Source organism: Eleutherodactylus coqui, chromosome 1 (assembly GCF_035609145.1).
Source record: "Eleutherodactylus coqui strain aEleCoq1 chromosome 1, aEleCoq1.hap1, whole genome shotgun sequence".
NCBI classification, from domain to species: domain Eukaryota; kingdom Metazoa; phylum Chordata; class Amphibia; order Anura; family Eleutherodactylidae; genus Eleutherodactylus; species Eleutherodactylus coqui.
This window is the reverse complement of record NC_089837.1, coordinates 376,132,925-376,151,337: the sequence shown is the minus strand read 5'-3', so window position 1 is coordinate 376,151,337 and position 18,413 is coordinate 376,132,925. Positions and strand designations below refer to the sequence as shown.

The window sequence follows — 18,413 nt, the reverse complement described above, 5'->3', positions numbered from 1 at the left end:
TACTAAAGTCAAGATATACTATATCCACCGCATTTCCCTGATCAACCCAGTTGGTGATTCTGTCATAGAAGGTAATTAGGTACGTCTCGCATGACTTGTTTGTTACAAACCCATGCTGGCTCTCGTTAATTACTCCATTTTTATCCAAGTACTTGCATTCATGCTGTTTAATTTGTTCAAAGATCTGTACTTGAAACTTGTAAAAGGTCTTCGTGTTTATTGTAACGTATGTGTAAAAATAGTTGTCTGGGTATTTGAGCTAACTTTGTAAAGGTAAATTATAGGAATATTCTTTTTCTGTAGTTATGACCAGCAATATGTTGAAAATAACCCAATATATGGCAATCTCAGTCTGCCGATTCTTGGTAAGTGGATATCAGTTTTATCACTTTGCTTCTTAAATAATACATATAATAGAAACCAGCTAAGTTAATACTGAAAAACTAGAAGCAGAAATTGAAAGGTATCTCCCTGCCATTATGTACTATACCTTGATGCAGAATAGTTTCAACGCTTCATTGTTTCAAAGATTGTTAAATTATAACGGCTGGATGATATCACTGTGATATTACCTCAAAGTCCTCAAATGTTGTTAGAATACCTCTAAGAGTGAAATGTTAACTCCTACTAAATGTACATTTCAGAATTTATGAATTGAGTTTTGAAAACCCCATTCATTTAAATTGCACCGTAGTTTGCTGCACATTTTCCATGTAGACTCTGGCAGAAAATCTACCCATTGTGAACACATCCTCAGGCTTGCCCACACAAACTGATCGGATTCCACATGCAGATATCCACAGCAGAAGACCTGTGATCGATCCCAGAAAGTAATTACGAATGGTCGCGAAAGATCACGCATACGTGTATGCACAGCGTATCATCTGTGTGGAAGAAAACTCACAAGGAGGGAATGACATTAGAACATCGTTAAGGCTACAGCCCAGGCGAAAATTCATTTGAGTTTTCTCTATCCTGTGACCAGTCAGGGTTTTCTATATATTTTCTATATATTCTCATTGCTAGTTCCAAGCGATTCCACTGCTCATATGTAATTTTCATTGCATATACACTGCGGGACATACGCATGCATTGCTTCAATGGAGGCCATTTGCACAGAATCCACACTAAAATATAGCATGCTGGTATTTTTCTTCCGCTCGCGAAACGAAAATTTGAAAATGCGTGCCTTTCAATGCCTGCGTTTTATCACGGATCTTCCGCCAGGCAGGCAATCATGGAATCCGCAATTCAAGTCCATTCATGTTAGAGCAGTCTCATACTGAGACCCAAGCAGTCCTTCTATCTAGATCAGGGGTGTCAAACTCAATTTCACTGAGGGCCTCATCAGCCTTGTGGTTGTAATTGTAAGACTGTATAGTAATAATAATCCCCATAATGGCCACAATAGTAATAGTGACCCCAGTAACAATAGGGTGCCCCATAGTGGCCACAGTAGTAATAGCAGTAGTTTCAGTGACCCCCATAGTGACTTCAGTAATAACAGTAACTCCCATTCTGGCTGCATTAATAAGTGACCCCAGTTGTGGCCCAGTAGTAATAGTAACCCCCATAGTGGCTCGAGTAGTAAGTGTCCCCTATATTGGTGTCCCCAGTAGTAATAATAACTCCCATAGTGGCTTCAATAGTAATAGTGATTGTCATAGTGGCCCTAGTAGTAAGTGTCCTCTATATTGTTGGCCCTAGTAATAATAATGACCCCCATAGTGGCTCTAGTAGTAAGTATCCTCTATATTGTTGGCCCTAGTAATAATAATGACCCCCACAGTGGTCCCAGTAGTAAGGGTCCCCTATATTGGGGCCCCAGTAGTAACAGTATCTCCTATATTAGCCCCACTAGTAAAAGGGACCCCCATAGCAGCCCCAGTAGTAAAAGCGACTCCCTTCTCCCATTGGCCTTTGGCTGGGCAGCATCTCTACAGGCATTTTCCTTCCAATGGATGCACTAATAATGAGCATTTTAAAGTACATGAAGGACAGCATGACAAAATGTTTAAAAAATTCTAGAAATTATATGAAATTATGTTATTTTTGACACTATTTTTCCTCAAAATGTAGAATATAATAATGATGAATGCTGTTATGAACCAATGGCAACAGCTCCTGAAAGAAACTTGGAGGAAAATCAGGTACGCTTTTCACTATGTGCACTGCAGTCATATTAATTTGAGCATTTACTGTTAGGATAAATTTCATTGGGTCAGCAAAATGCATTAGAGGAAGGCTCCATGCCCGCAACAAAATTCTGTGCATGGACCCTGTATAACTGCTGATGAGGTTCCAATGGGTTTGTATCATCAAAGAACATGCATTCATAATACTGTCATCTGCATGGGACTTCAAAAATGCAAACCTGAAAAACTGTATTTCTGTGTATATTTGCCTTATGTTAAATAGAGTTTCACCCTAACAAATTGTATACAGATGCAAGAAAAATATGTAAACCTTTGGAATTACCTGGAATTCTGCATTGGTTACTAATAAAATCTAGTCTGATTGTTATGTAAGTCAGAAGTGTAGACAAATGTAATCTAACTAAAGGTACCTTTTCATGAGATGACTGTCAAGTGCCCAACAGCCGTCCCAGCGATTATCCCTCCAGTTCTTATACATATGAGTGATAGTCATTCAGATAATGGAGGCTGAGCGGTTAGAGATCTCTATTTATATTAAACAGTGGATTAAAGATTCAGCATCTCCTGTTTACACTAAGGCCAACTTCACACGGGTGAGCGCGATATGGGGCAGTGAATCCTGCCTCCTTATCGTGTTCCCTGTCATGTGAATTCCCCAAGGATAAGAGGAATTTTCATGGAAAAACAGCCTCATATCACTTTGGGAATGCAGGGATTGTTCAGGACGGCTGCCAGCCGCGGAAGAGGATCGCAGAGTTTCCCCCATTGTTTTCAATGGGAGACCTAGCATTGTGTGCACCTAGCATGTGGTGCGATGCTGCCACCTGCCCCATTGAAAACCATCATTCTACTTACCAGATCTTCACCTCCCATATCTTCTGTCTCCTGCAGTTCAGGGGGTCACTTCACCTCCAGTTGCCTGATTCTTCTCCTTCCTGTAAGGTTACGTACATTTGGTTGGCAGTCTTCCAATGTACGTTATATCACAGCTCACAGGCCAGCAAGACGACTGCCTATCTTCTTCAGAAATTGCTCATGCGCGCTGTCTCTGAAATAGATTACAATTCCTTCCTAGGCAGTGAAGCTACAGCACAGGGATGTGACCTTCACTGACCCAGCAGGAAGGAGTTTGTGATAAAGCAGCCTTCATAACAAGCTGGGCCCAGCCTGCAGTGAGCTGACCTGGGGCACTGGAGAAGCTCAACCAGGAGAAGATGTGATAAGGAGACTGACAGGGAAGGAATAGGTAAGTTTAGATAATTTTTTTTTTATGACAAAACCCCTTTAAGCTAATAACAAACAAGCAGGTAAACTGTTCATGTGTTTTATTAAGTACATTGAGTAAACTTCCACTATGCAGTGAGAAAAAGTAAGCAAGTTCATGACATTAATAACCTGTATATGCCACTTTAGCAGCTATCACGCCACAAAACATTTCCTGTAGCTGCAAATTTTAAAACCATTCCTCTTTGCAAATGTATTTTAGTTCAGTATTTCTGGGATGCCTTACATGTATAGCCCTAGGGGAATGAGGGGTGATGATGGTGGTTGTATTTTGTGATGTCAGTCAATAGCAGGCAAGAGTGAGGGGCAGCTGGATAGTTGCACTCTCACTCGGTCATACTACGAAGAAAGTTTTTGGTTGTTGGGAGTTGCAGCCCCTCTCCCTAGAGGGTAGTGTAATATGTGGTATAGTGTAGGTATTCTCTAGTGAGAAGGAACTCCAGGAGTTGGGGTAAAGGGTGAAACAGGTGAAACTCACTTTTATTTATTTCCCGATTAAATAAGGTTACATCCCCAACAATCTGGAGTTTGATGACTAAGGATACCGCCATTAGAACAATGCGTCGTATGTACTGTGTTTCCCTGAAAATAAGACCCTCCCTATATTAATTTTTGCCCCAAAAGAGGCACAGTGTCTTATTTTCAGGGGGGACTATAATTACCTGGCACACAGCCTCCCGATGCCTCTTGATGGTCTCCGGAGGTGCTGCGGCAAGCTGCAGTGTTCTTTACGCTGACATATTAGTTTCTTTCTGGTGACAGGGCTTTGAATACCCCTCCGCCCTCAAAGTGAGCGCTGTGATTGGCTCAAGCACCAGCCAATCACAGCTGGTGCTCGATGAGCCAATCACAGTTCCTCAGTGATGTCTTTATATCTTACCATCATCACCATTTTTTGGAGTAGTTGCACTTTGAGACATTTTTCTCACTCCCACAATGATCACAAGGTGTCCAGGTGCTGAGGCAGCAAAGCAGTCCTAATCCATGGTGTTTCCTCCACTATGCTTCACAGCTTTGATGAGGTTTTCCTCTACACACAGTATTGTGCATTTTTAGTGAAAAGTTTCAATTTTGTTTCATCTGTCCATAGAACATTTTCCCCAAAGCATTGTGGAGCATCAAGGTAGTTTGGGACAAGCTTAAGACAGTCTGCAATGTTTATCTGGACAACAGCAGCTTCTTTTGTGAGGTCTTTACACGAACACCATTCTTGTTCAGTGTTTTTCTAATAGTAGAAGCATGAATAGAGCTTTGTGTAGTTTGTAGAGTTTTTTGTAGGTCTTTTGCTGTTAGCCTTTGATAGTTTTTTGTCCTCTTTCAAGATTGCCCTTTGTGTTCTTGAGTGATCTTCACAGGATGCCCATTTATACAGAGAGAAGCAACAGCTCTGAATACTCTCCACTCGAAGATAATTTGTCTAACCATGTGTTACTGCTGAGACATGTTGTACTACTGTGCTTCCAGCAGCACAGCACTCCCAGGGTTAATGATTGAGCTGGCTGGGTGTGATTCTTCCTGCTAGCTAATCTCCTGGGTCTGTGTTCATATATAAACCCAGCTCCTGGTCAGTCTGAAGCTGGTCTTGTACTGTTTGGATGTATCTGTGACATGTGCCCAGTTACCTGCTATCTCTGTTCTGTTGCAGCTTGCTGTGTGATCTGTGCCTTGCGGTTCATGTCTGTTTGTACGTTTATTTTGTGTCAGTTTGATCTGCTGAGTTTGTTTGCTATGTCTGCGCTAGGTTGGCCCCTAGGGCCCTCTAGTAGATGTGTCTTGCTAGTGTAGGTACTGCAAGATACTAGGGGCCTTGCAGCTTAAGTTCATTGGCCAATGTACGAACTAACACCTCGCATTTATGTTCAGCTTATCATCCGCTATTAAGCTGCTGTATGCTGTGTATTCTGGCTCTGTGTGTCCTGTTGTTCAGTCCCTGTCATGTGGCATATGTATGTGTCCTGTTCAGGTGCGTGGCTCCTAGGATCAGCTAGGGCCCAGATCTGAAGACCGCTGGGCTGCCCTTATTGGGGCAATGTCCCCGCTTAGGTAGGGCCAGTTCATCCTCCCTGTAGCACAGGGCCAGTTGCCTGATACCCATGTTCGTACCCAGTCCCCTTTGGTCATGATCGTGTGGGCCTTGTGCTTAATCTGCCCACACGATCGTAACACCATGGTTGATGCACCCAGGTCTTTAGCAACGCTTTTGAAGCCTTTTCCAGCATCATGCATCTCTATAATGCATCTTCTGAGTTCTTCTGAAATATTTGCATTGAGGCATGGTTAACACTAAGCAATCTTTCTTGAGAAGAACAGATTTGTTGTTAGCCAGGATTTGTGTGCCTTTACATAACGGGGAAAAAATTGCTAAAACCTACACTTTCAATCTCATTTCCTTCATTAAAACACATTTTTCAATTAGCTCTTGGGTTGGTCATAAACACAAAGGGTACATTCCTCACATGTCTCTGGTCAAGATGCACTTGAGCCTTCCATTAGAGGTTTATGTTGGGATTATTTCTGGATTCATGCTTCCAAAGTATGCCACTATACAGGCATGCAGTGGCATGTGTATGTGATACATTTTTGTTACGGCATGCTTCTGCATGGAATAGTGTACTCTACTACAATATTCCATAATGATACAAAAGGAATAGCCATCCAATGGGGCCCTATGGACCTGTAATGTTCAAATGTAATACTACAAATGCTAAAATATGCTAACACAATAACGTCTTTCTGTGCTCCAATAATAATGATACACCAGGCTCGCATAGTGATAATAATAATTCTCTTCAGTCAGAAAGTAATCCCGTGTGATGATACACTGTGTCAAAATAACATTACTGTAAATATCTCCAAAAGTAATGCAGTACTGTACCCATATAATAATTATATACACACATTAATAGACATGCAAGGCTAATTTTGTTAGGGTGTTCCCTACTGCAAATACACAGAAAAATATCTATCTCCCTCATTTGGGTTCTTTTGGCAAGCGTGTAGTGTGGGCTTATCTTTAGGGTTTTTTCTATTGCCTGCAAAGTCTCACACTGTTGACTTAGCCTTCTTAGAATAGGCTTGACTAACACATTTTTTCTAAATTTGGTTGTGTCCTTTCTAAAAAACAATATATGAAAGAATTTTTCCTGACTTCCACATTTGTTAATCCCTCCCAAAGCATAAATGTATTGTTCTATAGGACACCTAACGAGCACTATGGGTACAATGAACAGATAAAATAATACAGCAAGTCGCATATACAATTGTATAGTGATAACTCAAGGGAACATGATACTACCTATGTTCAGACTACACGTAATGAATATAAGCCACCGCAAAATTGGTGATCTATGATATGGGGAATGCAGTGACCACAAGTCAAATGTATAAATTAATATAAATTGACTTAGCGGCATATACTAATAAAATGCATCACCATGGGTATTATGAATATCAAGTTTTAATATGGGAATCATGCACAAATACTATATTAACATATTTACATTTGTGCAGTCACATTATACTTAATCATATATTCAGCCAGTCCCAGAGATGCATAATGTGAATGGAGACACGCTTATTTGCGCAGCCGCAGTATATCTCGATTGCTGCGGGGACATATGAAATACATAATCTGCGCATTCGCGAGTTCTTCTCGCCTTCTTCTCGCGAGAACTTGGATATACGCACGGCCCATAGGAATCTTGACATCTGTATGGTGCTTACGATACTGACCCCCAGACGCCGATTGGTGGGAACAACAAGGGAGGCGGAGACACTGATACAAAAGGTGAGCACTGCACCAGGTCATACCATCTCTGCATAACGCTCGCTACGAGCTATATCGATGCTGTGCACTGGGGAGTAAAACACAAACCCCTGTTGGAACTTTGCTAATTCCTCCTGATGAACTGGTTATAAAAACAGATAGCTGGGGAAACGCGTCAAGGTATAGGATGAGAGTAGTGGAGGGGCTTACTTATACAATATAATAGAAAACAAGACAAACGCATAAAAGGGCTCTGCATCCAGCAAATAGCGGTCTTTATATGCAAAGCAACATGCAATTGGATTGAAGTAAAGCTATGCAGGAGACACATGCGTTGCGTTATGAATAGAAGTCCACATATCTTAGTGGACTACAAAGAATCATAAAGTATAGCCAGTTTCCCAACCTATTGTACAGATAACCAATATTATCGGATTTATTAGATGTGCAAAAAATTTGAAACAAATACTCAGTGAAAAGGATTTATTGGGGATTCTAATATCAATACCCATATGCAGCTTCAAGTACAGAGAGTGGCAGAACCATTTATATTACACTAAACAAAGTGTTTAGGTTGATAGAATTTATTGTACTTAATGAAAGGATTGAGAAGTGTATAGTGTTGACAAACACAACTACCAAACAATTAATCTCAATCTGCTATATTGCTTTGGGGTAGATAGTGTGACGCCGTGTCTTGGACGAACACACTTTCCTAATGTTATGCACACATTTTATTCTCAACCTATGCTACTATAGTAACACTTTAAGTGTAATTTAATAATAAAGAATCTTTTGGATTAGTCATCATTTATTTGATGCACAATTTATTTGATTGCATCACCAGGGACCCATGACATTGTCTAGAAAGTCGGACGCAGACTATATATCAGATTAAAGATATTATAGCAAAGGGACTTATATATTATTGAAGAGTCTATTGTACAAAGAATATAAGGAATAAGAACACACAAGACTCAATACATCTTTAAGGCCTCATGTCCACGGGGAAAATCAGGCCCGCTACGGATTCTACATGGAGAATCCCGCAGCGGGTCCCTCCTGCCCCGCCGACATGAGGCCTAAAAATAAGAATTAATAAGAATTAACGGGCACGTCTTCTCTTCCTCACGGCCGGATCTTCTTTCTTCGGCCGGCGGATGTACTCAGCACGCCGGCGGCACATCCGCCGAGCCGAAGCAAGAAGATCCGGCCGTGAGGAAGAGAAGACGTGCCCGGCCCGCTGCGGGTAAGATATTCTTATTTTAGGTCTCCCGCGGATCCGGACGGCTTCCATAGGCTTTAATAGAAGCCCGCACGAAAATGGAGCATGTCGCGTTTTTTTTACATGCTCCATTTTTTAAAATTCCCTTTTATTGACCATCCGCGGGTGGTCAATGCATCCCTATGGGGTGCGGATCCGCGGGCGGGAGAAGAGTTAAAATCCGTTGCGGATTTTAATTCTTCTTTTGCCCATGGTCATGAGGCCTAAAAGAGTCCACCTTATCATTCTGAGATAAAAAGAAATTAACAGATTTTGAGACATGGGAAATACAACTGTATCTCTATGAATCTATAATGGGTCCCTTATTGGTCTAAAAACCCTCTAAATCATTATTGTTTTTTTGTATGTAGTGTGTCTGTGACTGATAGTCATTTTATTATTTATTAAATAAAAGTTAATTTTTAATCCTAATCAGTGAATTATTGTAATGTTCAGTCAGAAAGTAATCTCGTGTGATGATACACTGTGTCAAAATAACAATGGCACACACATTAATAGACATGCAAGGCTAATTTTGTTAGGGTGTTCCCTGTCCCTCATTTGGGTTCTTCTGGCAAGTGTGTAGTGTGGGCTTATCTTTAGGGTTTTTTCTATTGCCTGCAAAGTCTCACACTGTGGACTTAGTTTTCTTAATGTATATTTAAGACCATTTTACACACAAAGATAATCGCTTAAACAACTGCACGACTGAATGAACTTCAAGCGAAATGCCGACATTTTTAAATAAAAAATAATTGTTTTAATGTCCTGCATTTTCCTCCAGGAGTTGTTTGCTCAGCTAGGCGTGTGTTTAGGTGATTGTTATTGCATGAACACTTCGTCCAGCTGAGCAAACATCTGGTCAGCACATTCCATTGTTCTCCTTGGGGCTGAGTAAACATTGCACACATTGAATATGCAAAGCAAAACAAAGCCATCACTTAGCCACTGGAAAGACACTGGAAACAATGCTGACAGCGAATCCCATTGATGCTCGCTCCTGTGCTATTACACAGGGGTGAGTATTGCTCGCATTACTCACAGCGCTGCCGGCATGGAAGTCGGGAGGATCGGGGAGCGCTCGCCCCCCACCTGCCTCCATTCACTGTAAGCAGACAGTAGTTCAAAAGTGAACGACTGCTCTTTGCATTGAACAGCACGTCATTCAGTTTTCTACATGCAGAAACTAAATGACTGAACAATTCTTGTTCAGTCACTGCATGTATTTAAATGGGACGATTATCATTCAAATTCCCATGGGAGCGCAGGAATCTGAACGATTGTAAACAATAATCGTCCTATGTAAAAGGGCCATAAGACTATGTTCACGTTTTTCCAATGCTATTTAATGTTTTTTTTAATTAAGGTTTTCCAATAATTGTGGCAACACCAAAAGAAAACTGTGCTAACGCCATGATGTATGAATGCATTGAATGACTAGATTTACATGAGTGTAATACTGGCATATTGTTGCCTTGTTTATGAGGACAAATTCTGTTCTAACTAACAGTATCATAGATCCCTGCTGTTAGTATGGCTCATTAGACTGATGATTGGGCTGGGATTTGTGCCCATACTACACTCATGTGAAACTGGCTATCGTGACCAGGAACACTGAATAGAATTGCTCCTTTCATTCATAAGTACTGAATGGGCCTCCTCTAATCTGCCTTTCTATTCAGTAAGAAGATGGGTAAATCTCTACGGGTAAATTCAATTATTCTTCTGGAAAAGTATGGTAAAACCACACCATTTTTGTTGTGACCCTCATGGAAACCTGCACTTTGTGTTCACTGAAAAACAGGGATCGTTTTCCTTTGAAAAGAAATCAGTATGGCCAGTCCCCACACTTTCTGATGTAGCGGTGCTGTCTTAAGTAGAACCTGTAGTGTGCTGTGGAGCTACTTGAAGAACCACAGTCAATTCTGCACCCCTGCATGTCAACGAGATTACCACCATGGTTGGCTGCACAGGTTGTATCTTGTCACCCAACACTGATCTTGTAGAGAAACGTTCTTGCCACTTTTATAGAATACATAAGAGCTATCAGGACTTCCAGTTCATTCTGCCAGAGTAAAATGGCAGGAGATTTTGCTTGTCTATATAATAATTCCTATGACATTTAATGTGTTATGTATTCTTTTAGCAGGTGTATCCAGAGGAACAGATGTGCTATGCTGATCTTGATCTCAATCCAAAGAGATCTGGTAAACATCGAAAGAAAAAAGTAAAACCAAAGAATAAACAAAGTTTTGAGGAGTTGGACAAAACAAATGTTAGTATCTTATCTAGATCCAGTATTTATCTGAACAGTGAGCAGCTTACAGCAGAATGTAGAGCTGAAGAAGAGCTAATTCATGATGACCCGGTGCGGATTTACCATTTGATGAAGAAGACTAGAAATAATCTAGATAATGAAGAAGCAAATCAAACTCATTGGTAAATTAACCCTTTACAATCCACTGTCTGACCTCTGAAGACATTATGATTCCAGGCTATACAGCTCCGATGTTGGAAGACATCTGTCAGGGTTCTCTTACTGTATGTTGCCAACCTCTCTGCTATTAGAGCCTATCCAACGTGTCACATTATGCAGTACTGGCTTTAGCCAGCAGATAGCGCTGTTGTATAATGGCAGAAAAAGAGTAAGCCCCCTAGGAAAACCAGGATACAAATTGGATTAGAAAGGGTTAAGAGACAATTTTCAGAGAAACATGCAGAGTCCCATATCCTGATATGAATGGTGGAGGAGTGAAATGCATAATATTTGGATGGACCATATACTAAAATTATCTGTTATATACATGAAAGGAACGTATGCATCCATTATTATTTATACAGTAAACTTTAACTGAGATAACCAAGGGCTATTAGCTGCAGTTTGAGGTGTAGGTAGGGAAATAATCACCATGTAGTTTTAGGGTCTCTCCTGCTCTTGTTTAATTTTGCTATTTTCAATCTTAATCCAGCGGACACTTGAGTTTTAGTAAGAATGAGTTTGAGTATAGGCATTGATTACAGGCTGTTAACTTACAAGTTATATCATGCTTTGTGAAAAGGTTACAGACAGAATATGTAAGCAATCAATATACTGTATAGGTCTTTTATTGCACCTGAAGATTTGGACTCTGCTGCCTATTTTCTCTTTCTATACTGTATAGGTGACACATATGTTCCATAAAGCAGAAGTGATGCTTTGTGTTAATATTGACCAAAGAAGAGCAGCAAAAGAAGAATCTTGGGTGTTGATGGTGACCACAACAATGTATCACTGCTTTAAACACCGGGGAAGCCCAGAGTGACAGTACCAATGTGGTTCACTTTTTAAAGTGCAGGGCAACCCGCGGAACTATTACAGCGTCATTAATAGATTGCTTGTCTGCATGGTGCACTACATGTATCAGAAAGCTGTTTGAGCAAAACAACCTTGATCAGGCTTCAAGTCATCATTTCCATGTATATAGGATGTGTGGTTAGCACTGTTTTTGGTGTTTAGTATAGACTTTGGACACTTTTTTAAAATCTTTTTTTTCCCAACTTTAAAGGGGTTCTGTCATTAAAAAAAAAATCAATACTTACCTATTCCTTCCCAGGCAGTCTACTTCACCTCCAGCTGTCTTCTGGTGACGAAGCGTCCATTAGCTACAGTGTTCTTCCTGCAAGGTAATGTACGCTATGTCACTAATGACGTAGCGTTCACTGCCTAGCATGAAGCGCCGGATGCTATGTTCGGCTAATGCCAAGACTGCATATGCGCGCTGTCTCACCACAAGAGTTCCTATACTAAAGCTGCGAGACAGCACACATGCGCAGTCTCGCATTAGCCTGATATAGCATCTGGCGCTTCCTGCTAGACACTGACCTGCTGGAAGAAGAAAGCTGCGGCATAACAGAAGAATAGGGTCCATCTGGCTTGGTGAGGTGACCTGGGGGACTGGAGGAGCCGTGAGAAGATCGATAAGTAGAAGATGCAGTAAGTAGACTGCCTGGGGAGGAATAGGTAAGTATAAATTTTTTTTATATGACAAAACCCCTTTAATGTTATAGAAAAAGAAACAAAACCAATCAAGGGTTTAGGTCAAGAGAAGTGACCGAGTGCACAATCCATGGTGGCAAAGTCCAAAAACAAAATATGTCTGGATTAGTTAGTTAAACAAGTTTATTACTAGAGATGAGCGAGCGTACTCGCTAAGGCAAACTACTCGAGTGAGTAGTGCCTTATGCAAGTACCTGCCCGTTCGTCTCAAAAGATTCGGGTGCCGACGGCGGAGAGCAGTGAGTTGCGGGGGTGAGCACGCGGTAGCGGGGGGGGGGGGGAGAGTGAGAGAGAGATCTCCCCCGCCCCCATTTCTCCCCGCTCTCCCCCGCTGCTACCCGCCTCCTGCCGGCACCCGAATCTTTTGAGACGAGCTGGCAGGTACTCGCATAAGGCACTACTTGCTCGAGTAGTTTGCCTTAGCGAGTTCGCTCGCTCATATCTATTTATTACATATAACGTGGTATAATTTATTATACAATTCTTTTCCCAATCTCCTGTATTTGTACACTGTTTTTTCTTCAATAAACTTTGTTTGATTAAGTAAAAAAAAGAAAATGTGATTCATCAAACCAGGCCACCGTCTTCCATTGCTCCATGGTTGGTCCAGTTCTAATGCTCACGTGCAGAATGTAAGTGCTTCTGGCGGTGGACAGAGGTCAGCATGAACATTCTAAATGGTCTATGCAGCCCCATACACCCCAATCTTCGATGACACCTTTATATCATTGCCAGCACATTGCCATATATTGTTTCACAGGTTGCACACCAAAGCGCAGCCATCAGTTTTTAACCCTAAGGTCAGTGTTAATAAGTACAGTATTTTTTGGACAACAGATAATTTTTGCTGCGGAATCCAAGGTGGGCGTCCAACCGCGGATCCGCAGCAAATACCATCCATACCATGCTATGGAAAAACGCTTTTTCCTGCACACTTGCGGTAACCAAATGCAGTTTCCGTGAGCGGAGGAAAAATTGCAGCATGCTCTATTTTTGCGTGGATTCTGTGTGGATGGCTTTCATTGAAGTCAATGGAAGCCGTCTGACCCACGGCCCCTCCACAATTAACATTGCGGACAGGTCGCAGATTCCGCGTCATCACCTAGCAACGGTGCGCGAAGCAAGAAATTTGAAAAAAACAAATCTGTACTGCGCATTTCCAACGACGAGCCGCTGGGTCCATCCGCAGTACAGATAAGGAACAGAAATGACAGGTACGCGTGGACGCCGCTGCTGTCAGGGTCGGATTCTGCTGCGGGCTCCAGCTCTGCCGTGATCAGGCGGCCTTAAAGGCATGTTACTATTTACATCACAGCTAGTAGGGGTTGAACACTGTGTTTGCACTATGTTTAGTACCTTCTCTAAGATGTTTTCAAGTGTTCACTTATCATAACATAGGTGCTCAGTGGATTGTAATAAGAAATCCCTCTGCATGCAAAAGTTGGACGTAGTAAAAGAAACTACTTTTACATTCACAAGGATAATATAATAAAGTGAAATGTAGCATTGTAACACTAGATGTCAGTATAAGACTATGGAATTCGTAGATATACTGGGGCATGTACAGTAGTGCAGTACATATCTTACCATTGTCAACAAAATAAAGTAATATTATACGTTTACAATTAGAATGTTTGTTTGTTTTCATTAACCCCTTAATTACGTGCTTATTTTATGCCCTAATGACTACGTTTTTTCCCCAAGAACCGCAATATTTTAATTTGTCAGTTGACCTAGCCGTATGAGGAATGCCTTTTTATGGTACAAGTTGTGCTTTTTTTATGGCATCATTTTAGGGTGCATATAATGCATTGTATTCTTTTTATTAATTGTTTAGGGGAATTGGAAAAAAACGTAACTCCGCCATTGTTTTTTGGATTTCAATTTTACGGTATTCGGCATGCAGAATAAGTAAAGCGATAATATTATTCACAGGGTCAGTACGATTTTGGTGTTACTAAATTTATATAGTTCTTTTTACATTTTTTGCACTAAAAACACTTAAAAAAAAAAAAAAAGATGTGCTTTTGTGTTGCCGCATTACAAAAGCCATAAAATGTTTATTTTTCCATCGACAGAGTTCTGCCCCTGAACAGGATACAGGAATATTTGAATGAAAAACACAATAAAAATGAAGTCTCAGCTCCACCTCCCCTTCATGACCCCATATTCTGGTTATTTAACTCATCATCAGTCCAAGGCATTTCCTTCTATCATCAACTCTGTCCTTCGTGTTTTCACAAAGGTGATTCCCGCAGTAGTTGCTCAACTAAGAAGCCAAGAAATGATTATAATACCCTACCTAGATGTCTGGCTCATCATTGCCCTTTCGGAAGAAGTATTACAGACCCTTCTCTAGAAGACCTTGGAGTGTTTGGAATCTTTGGACTAGTTAATAAATTAGGCCAAATTAGATATAGTTACCTCTAGTGAAAAAAAGATTTCTGGGATTCATAGCAGATTTCTCTTAGAAGACATTATTCGTTCCTCTAGAAATGTTTTTTGTTAGATTTCTTTCCTAGTGTTATAAAGAACTCTCATGAACTTCCTTTAGTTCTGCTTCAGGTGCAGTGCCATGGGACCTGTGGCATACCAGGCCTCTTCAGATGTAGACACTCCGTTTGATGTCCTGTAGTTCGAAGAATTCTCTAAAGTGGTGAAGCAACATAAGAGATGATATTCTCTTGGAGAATCTTCCCTGGGCGCTAGTGACCACAGATGCATCGCTCTCAAGATGACGAGCTTATTTTAGGAAGATCACAGTATTGGGTACCGTCCAGAGACAGAGCTGTTTGGCCACGGGGATTTCCCTTTTATCCTCTCCAAACGGCTGTATATGAGTCCAGCTGTTATAAGTTATACATCACTACATATATACTACATACAGAATGTATAGCTTATACCAGCTGGTATAACCTAGATATCTCCTGTATATAATATATGTATAATTTTACAGAGTGTCTGCCATTGTTTTCAATTGGGAGACCTCGCATCACATCACATTGCATGCACCCAGCACATGGTGCAATGCTGCTCCCAGCCCCATTGAAAACAGTGGGTGAAGCAAGGGCACGCCTAGAGATAGGACCTGCCGTGATTCGTTTCCCACATCACGTGTGATGCGATACAGGAAAAAAATTTCTCATAAGTATGACCCCATTCAAAAAAATGGGGTTCATATTCGTGCGAGATTTGTGCATCTCACAACACACAAATCTTGTGTGATTTTCCGGCCGTGTGACAACGACCTCAGTGTAAACAGCAGACGTTCACTTTTGAACAACTGTCTGCTTGCCAGCAATACTCGCACTTGTGTAACAGCACAGGTGCGAGCATCACTGGGACGAGTGTTGGGCATCATATGCCCGACAGCTCATCCCGACTAAATGGGCCATTAGTTTAAATCTAATCTTCACTATCCTAAACCAGCAGAAATATTAGGTGTTTACTAGAGATGAGTGAGCATACTCGGTAAAGGCAATTGCTTGAGTGAGCATTGCCTTTATCGAGTACCTGCCCGCTCAAGACGACAGGTTCGGGTGCCGGTGCGGGGGAGCGGTGAGTAGCGACTGTCAGCAGGAGGGTGCGGGGGGGAGAGAGGGAGAGAGAGATCTCCCCTCCATTCCTCCCCGCTCTCCCCCGCAGCTCCCTGCCCGCCGCCGGCATCCGAACCTTTCGTCTCGAGCGGGCAGGTACTCGCTAAAGGCAATGCTCGCTCGAGCAATTGCCTTTAGCGAGTACACTCGCTCATCTCTAGTGTTTACCCTCCAACCACCTTCAGGCCCAGTTATCAGTTCTAATAGACTCAGGTGTGAGTACGTCAAGAAGAAGGAACTGAAGATTGGCATTAGCCGCCCTAAAAACTGAATTTTGAAGCTTTATTCAGAATTCGGTTTTAACAGCATTGACAGAATAGAAACAGTAGTCAAACTGATGCATTTAGCCTTGGAATGCCTTGGTATACATGCACTGAAGCTTGATGTCATTATTACTGTCAGTAGTATGAATGATCTGTTCCTGCTATTTTCCTCTTATCTGAATCTTTATAATAGTGACACAATTGACTTGTTTAATGCAGATATAAAGAAGCATTATTACAAGTGACTCAGGGGGTGATCTTTGCAGAAGACTTGCAAAATAAAATAAAACACAATGTCCGTGGACGGCACCCTTCATCCTCCACATTGGTACATAATATATTCACAGTGCAGCAAACCTCTTGAAAGTTTTACCTTTTTCTCTTCTCACACCTGCTTATATTCGAAGGAGAGTTCACTTCTGCTAAAGAAAACCATCTGCTTGAGAGAATTGCTAAACCTTAACAATCCTACAGTTTCCAGTAATTTCACATTATGCAGCAAGTGCCAACAAAAACTGTGTGGTGGATTTGGTTTTCGAAATATTAGGTCCCATTCTGTCTTCCTGCTTTACAGTATGTGCCATGGTGACAGATTGCATGGTGAGATCTGCCACACATTGTGTAACGCTCAGTGAAGGAGGTACAAGGGTCACAGGAGGCACCACTTCATTAACAGAGCACGGATGTAGCATGCAGATGTTTTAGCTATACAGAGATTAGTTGCTACACCTAATCCTTACATTATGAAACGTTCTTGTATAGTAGATTATTTCAGTCATTGCTTGTGTAGATATCACTGTTGAGCCAGACCCAACTTGTCATTTGAAATTGGCCGTGCTAGAGGGCATTAACCTCTTTAACCTTTTTTTTCTTTTTCAGTTTTTCCTTCCCACTTTCAAAAAGTTCTAACTCTTTTATGTATCCATCAAAGTCACTGTCTGAGGGCTTGTTTTTTGCGTGACTGAAAAACGTGAAAAAAAAACTCTTAGTGGAGTGAAATGGAAAAAAACACTATTCAGATATCTTTGGGGGATCTTGTTTCTACACTATGGACATGCAGCAAAAATGGGGTGACCAAAAGAGCGCAATTCTGACATTTTTTTTCTGATGATGTTCGCCATGTGGGATAAATAATGCGTTTCTTTAATAGATTCGACTTTTACGGATGCAGCAATACCAAATATATTTGTTTTTTATTTTGATTTTTTTTTATCATAAAAATGGAAAAATGTTGTTTTTAAACTTTTATTACCTTTTATTTTTTTCTAATAATTAATAAAGCTATGTATAAATATATTGGGGGACAATACAGAGACCTCTCCCATGGTCAATTGATAGCAAGGACTGTGATTGTAACCAGGGGCGTAACTAAAGGCTCAGGTGCAAACGTTCAGCTCAGGACCCTGCACTTCCCCCCCCCCCCACATACCTATACCTGTACCTATACCTAAACCGCACTACTTACAGCTGCAAACAAATTTACATATACGATCTAGCGCCTTGGCATGTTTTCCAAACATGGACTACATGGAAATTTATTTGTAGCCCCTGTTTTTTGCTGTATTTTTGAACCCCAATTGAAAAAAACACATACAGATACTGCATGCGTTATTTCAAAACCACATGCAAAATAAATAAATGCATAACATACCAGCTGTCTAAATACTAATGACCACCTGTCTGTGAGCGACTGAGTCATGGAGCTTTAAGGGGTTAATCTCCATTATTAAAATAAGCCATTGAGAGCACTATTACTTTTCAGCACTGGGGTCCTGGATTCAAACCAACGAAGGGCAAAAATCCTATTGATCTTTGATCCAATAACTTTTAAAACTTAAATTTTATTAACCCTTTCCAGCCACAGTCCTTTTTTTCATTTTTCCATCCCCAAACACAAAAAAAATCATAACCTTTTTATTTTTTCAGCAACATAGCTATGAAAGGGCTTAGTTTTTGTACAACGAGTTGTATTTTTAAATTCTACCTTTAATGTATCATATAATGTATTGTAAAAACTTTGACAAATTTCGAAGTGGGTTGATAAGGAA

General features: G+C 40.9%; 1 protein-coding gene across 1 annotated transcript in view; it reads left to right on the top strand.

Annotated features, from left to right (window-relative positions):
• Positions 1-12,604, top strand: part of TRAT1 (T cell receptor associated transmembrane adaptor 1) — a 43,099-nt gene extending 30,495 nt beyond the window's left edge. Inside the window, exons 4-6 of the mRNA XM_066592737.1 lie at positions 304-365; positions 2,080-2,150; positions 10,617-12,604. Of these exons, the coding sequence (XP_066448834.1) occupies positions 304-365; positions 2,080-2,150; positions 10,617-10,913 (430 nt within the window). The 3' untranslated portion in view covers positions 10,914-12,604. The remainder of the gene's footprint in view (positions 1-303; positions 366-2,079; positions 2,151-10,616) is intronic.
• Positions 12,605-18,413: the final 5,809 nt, after the last annotated feature.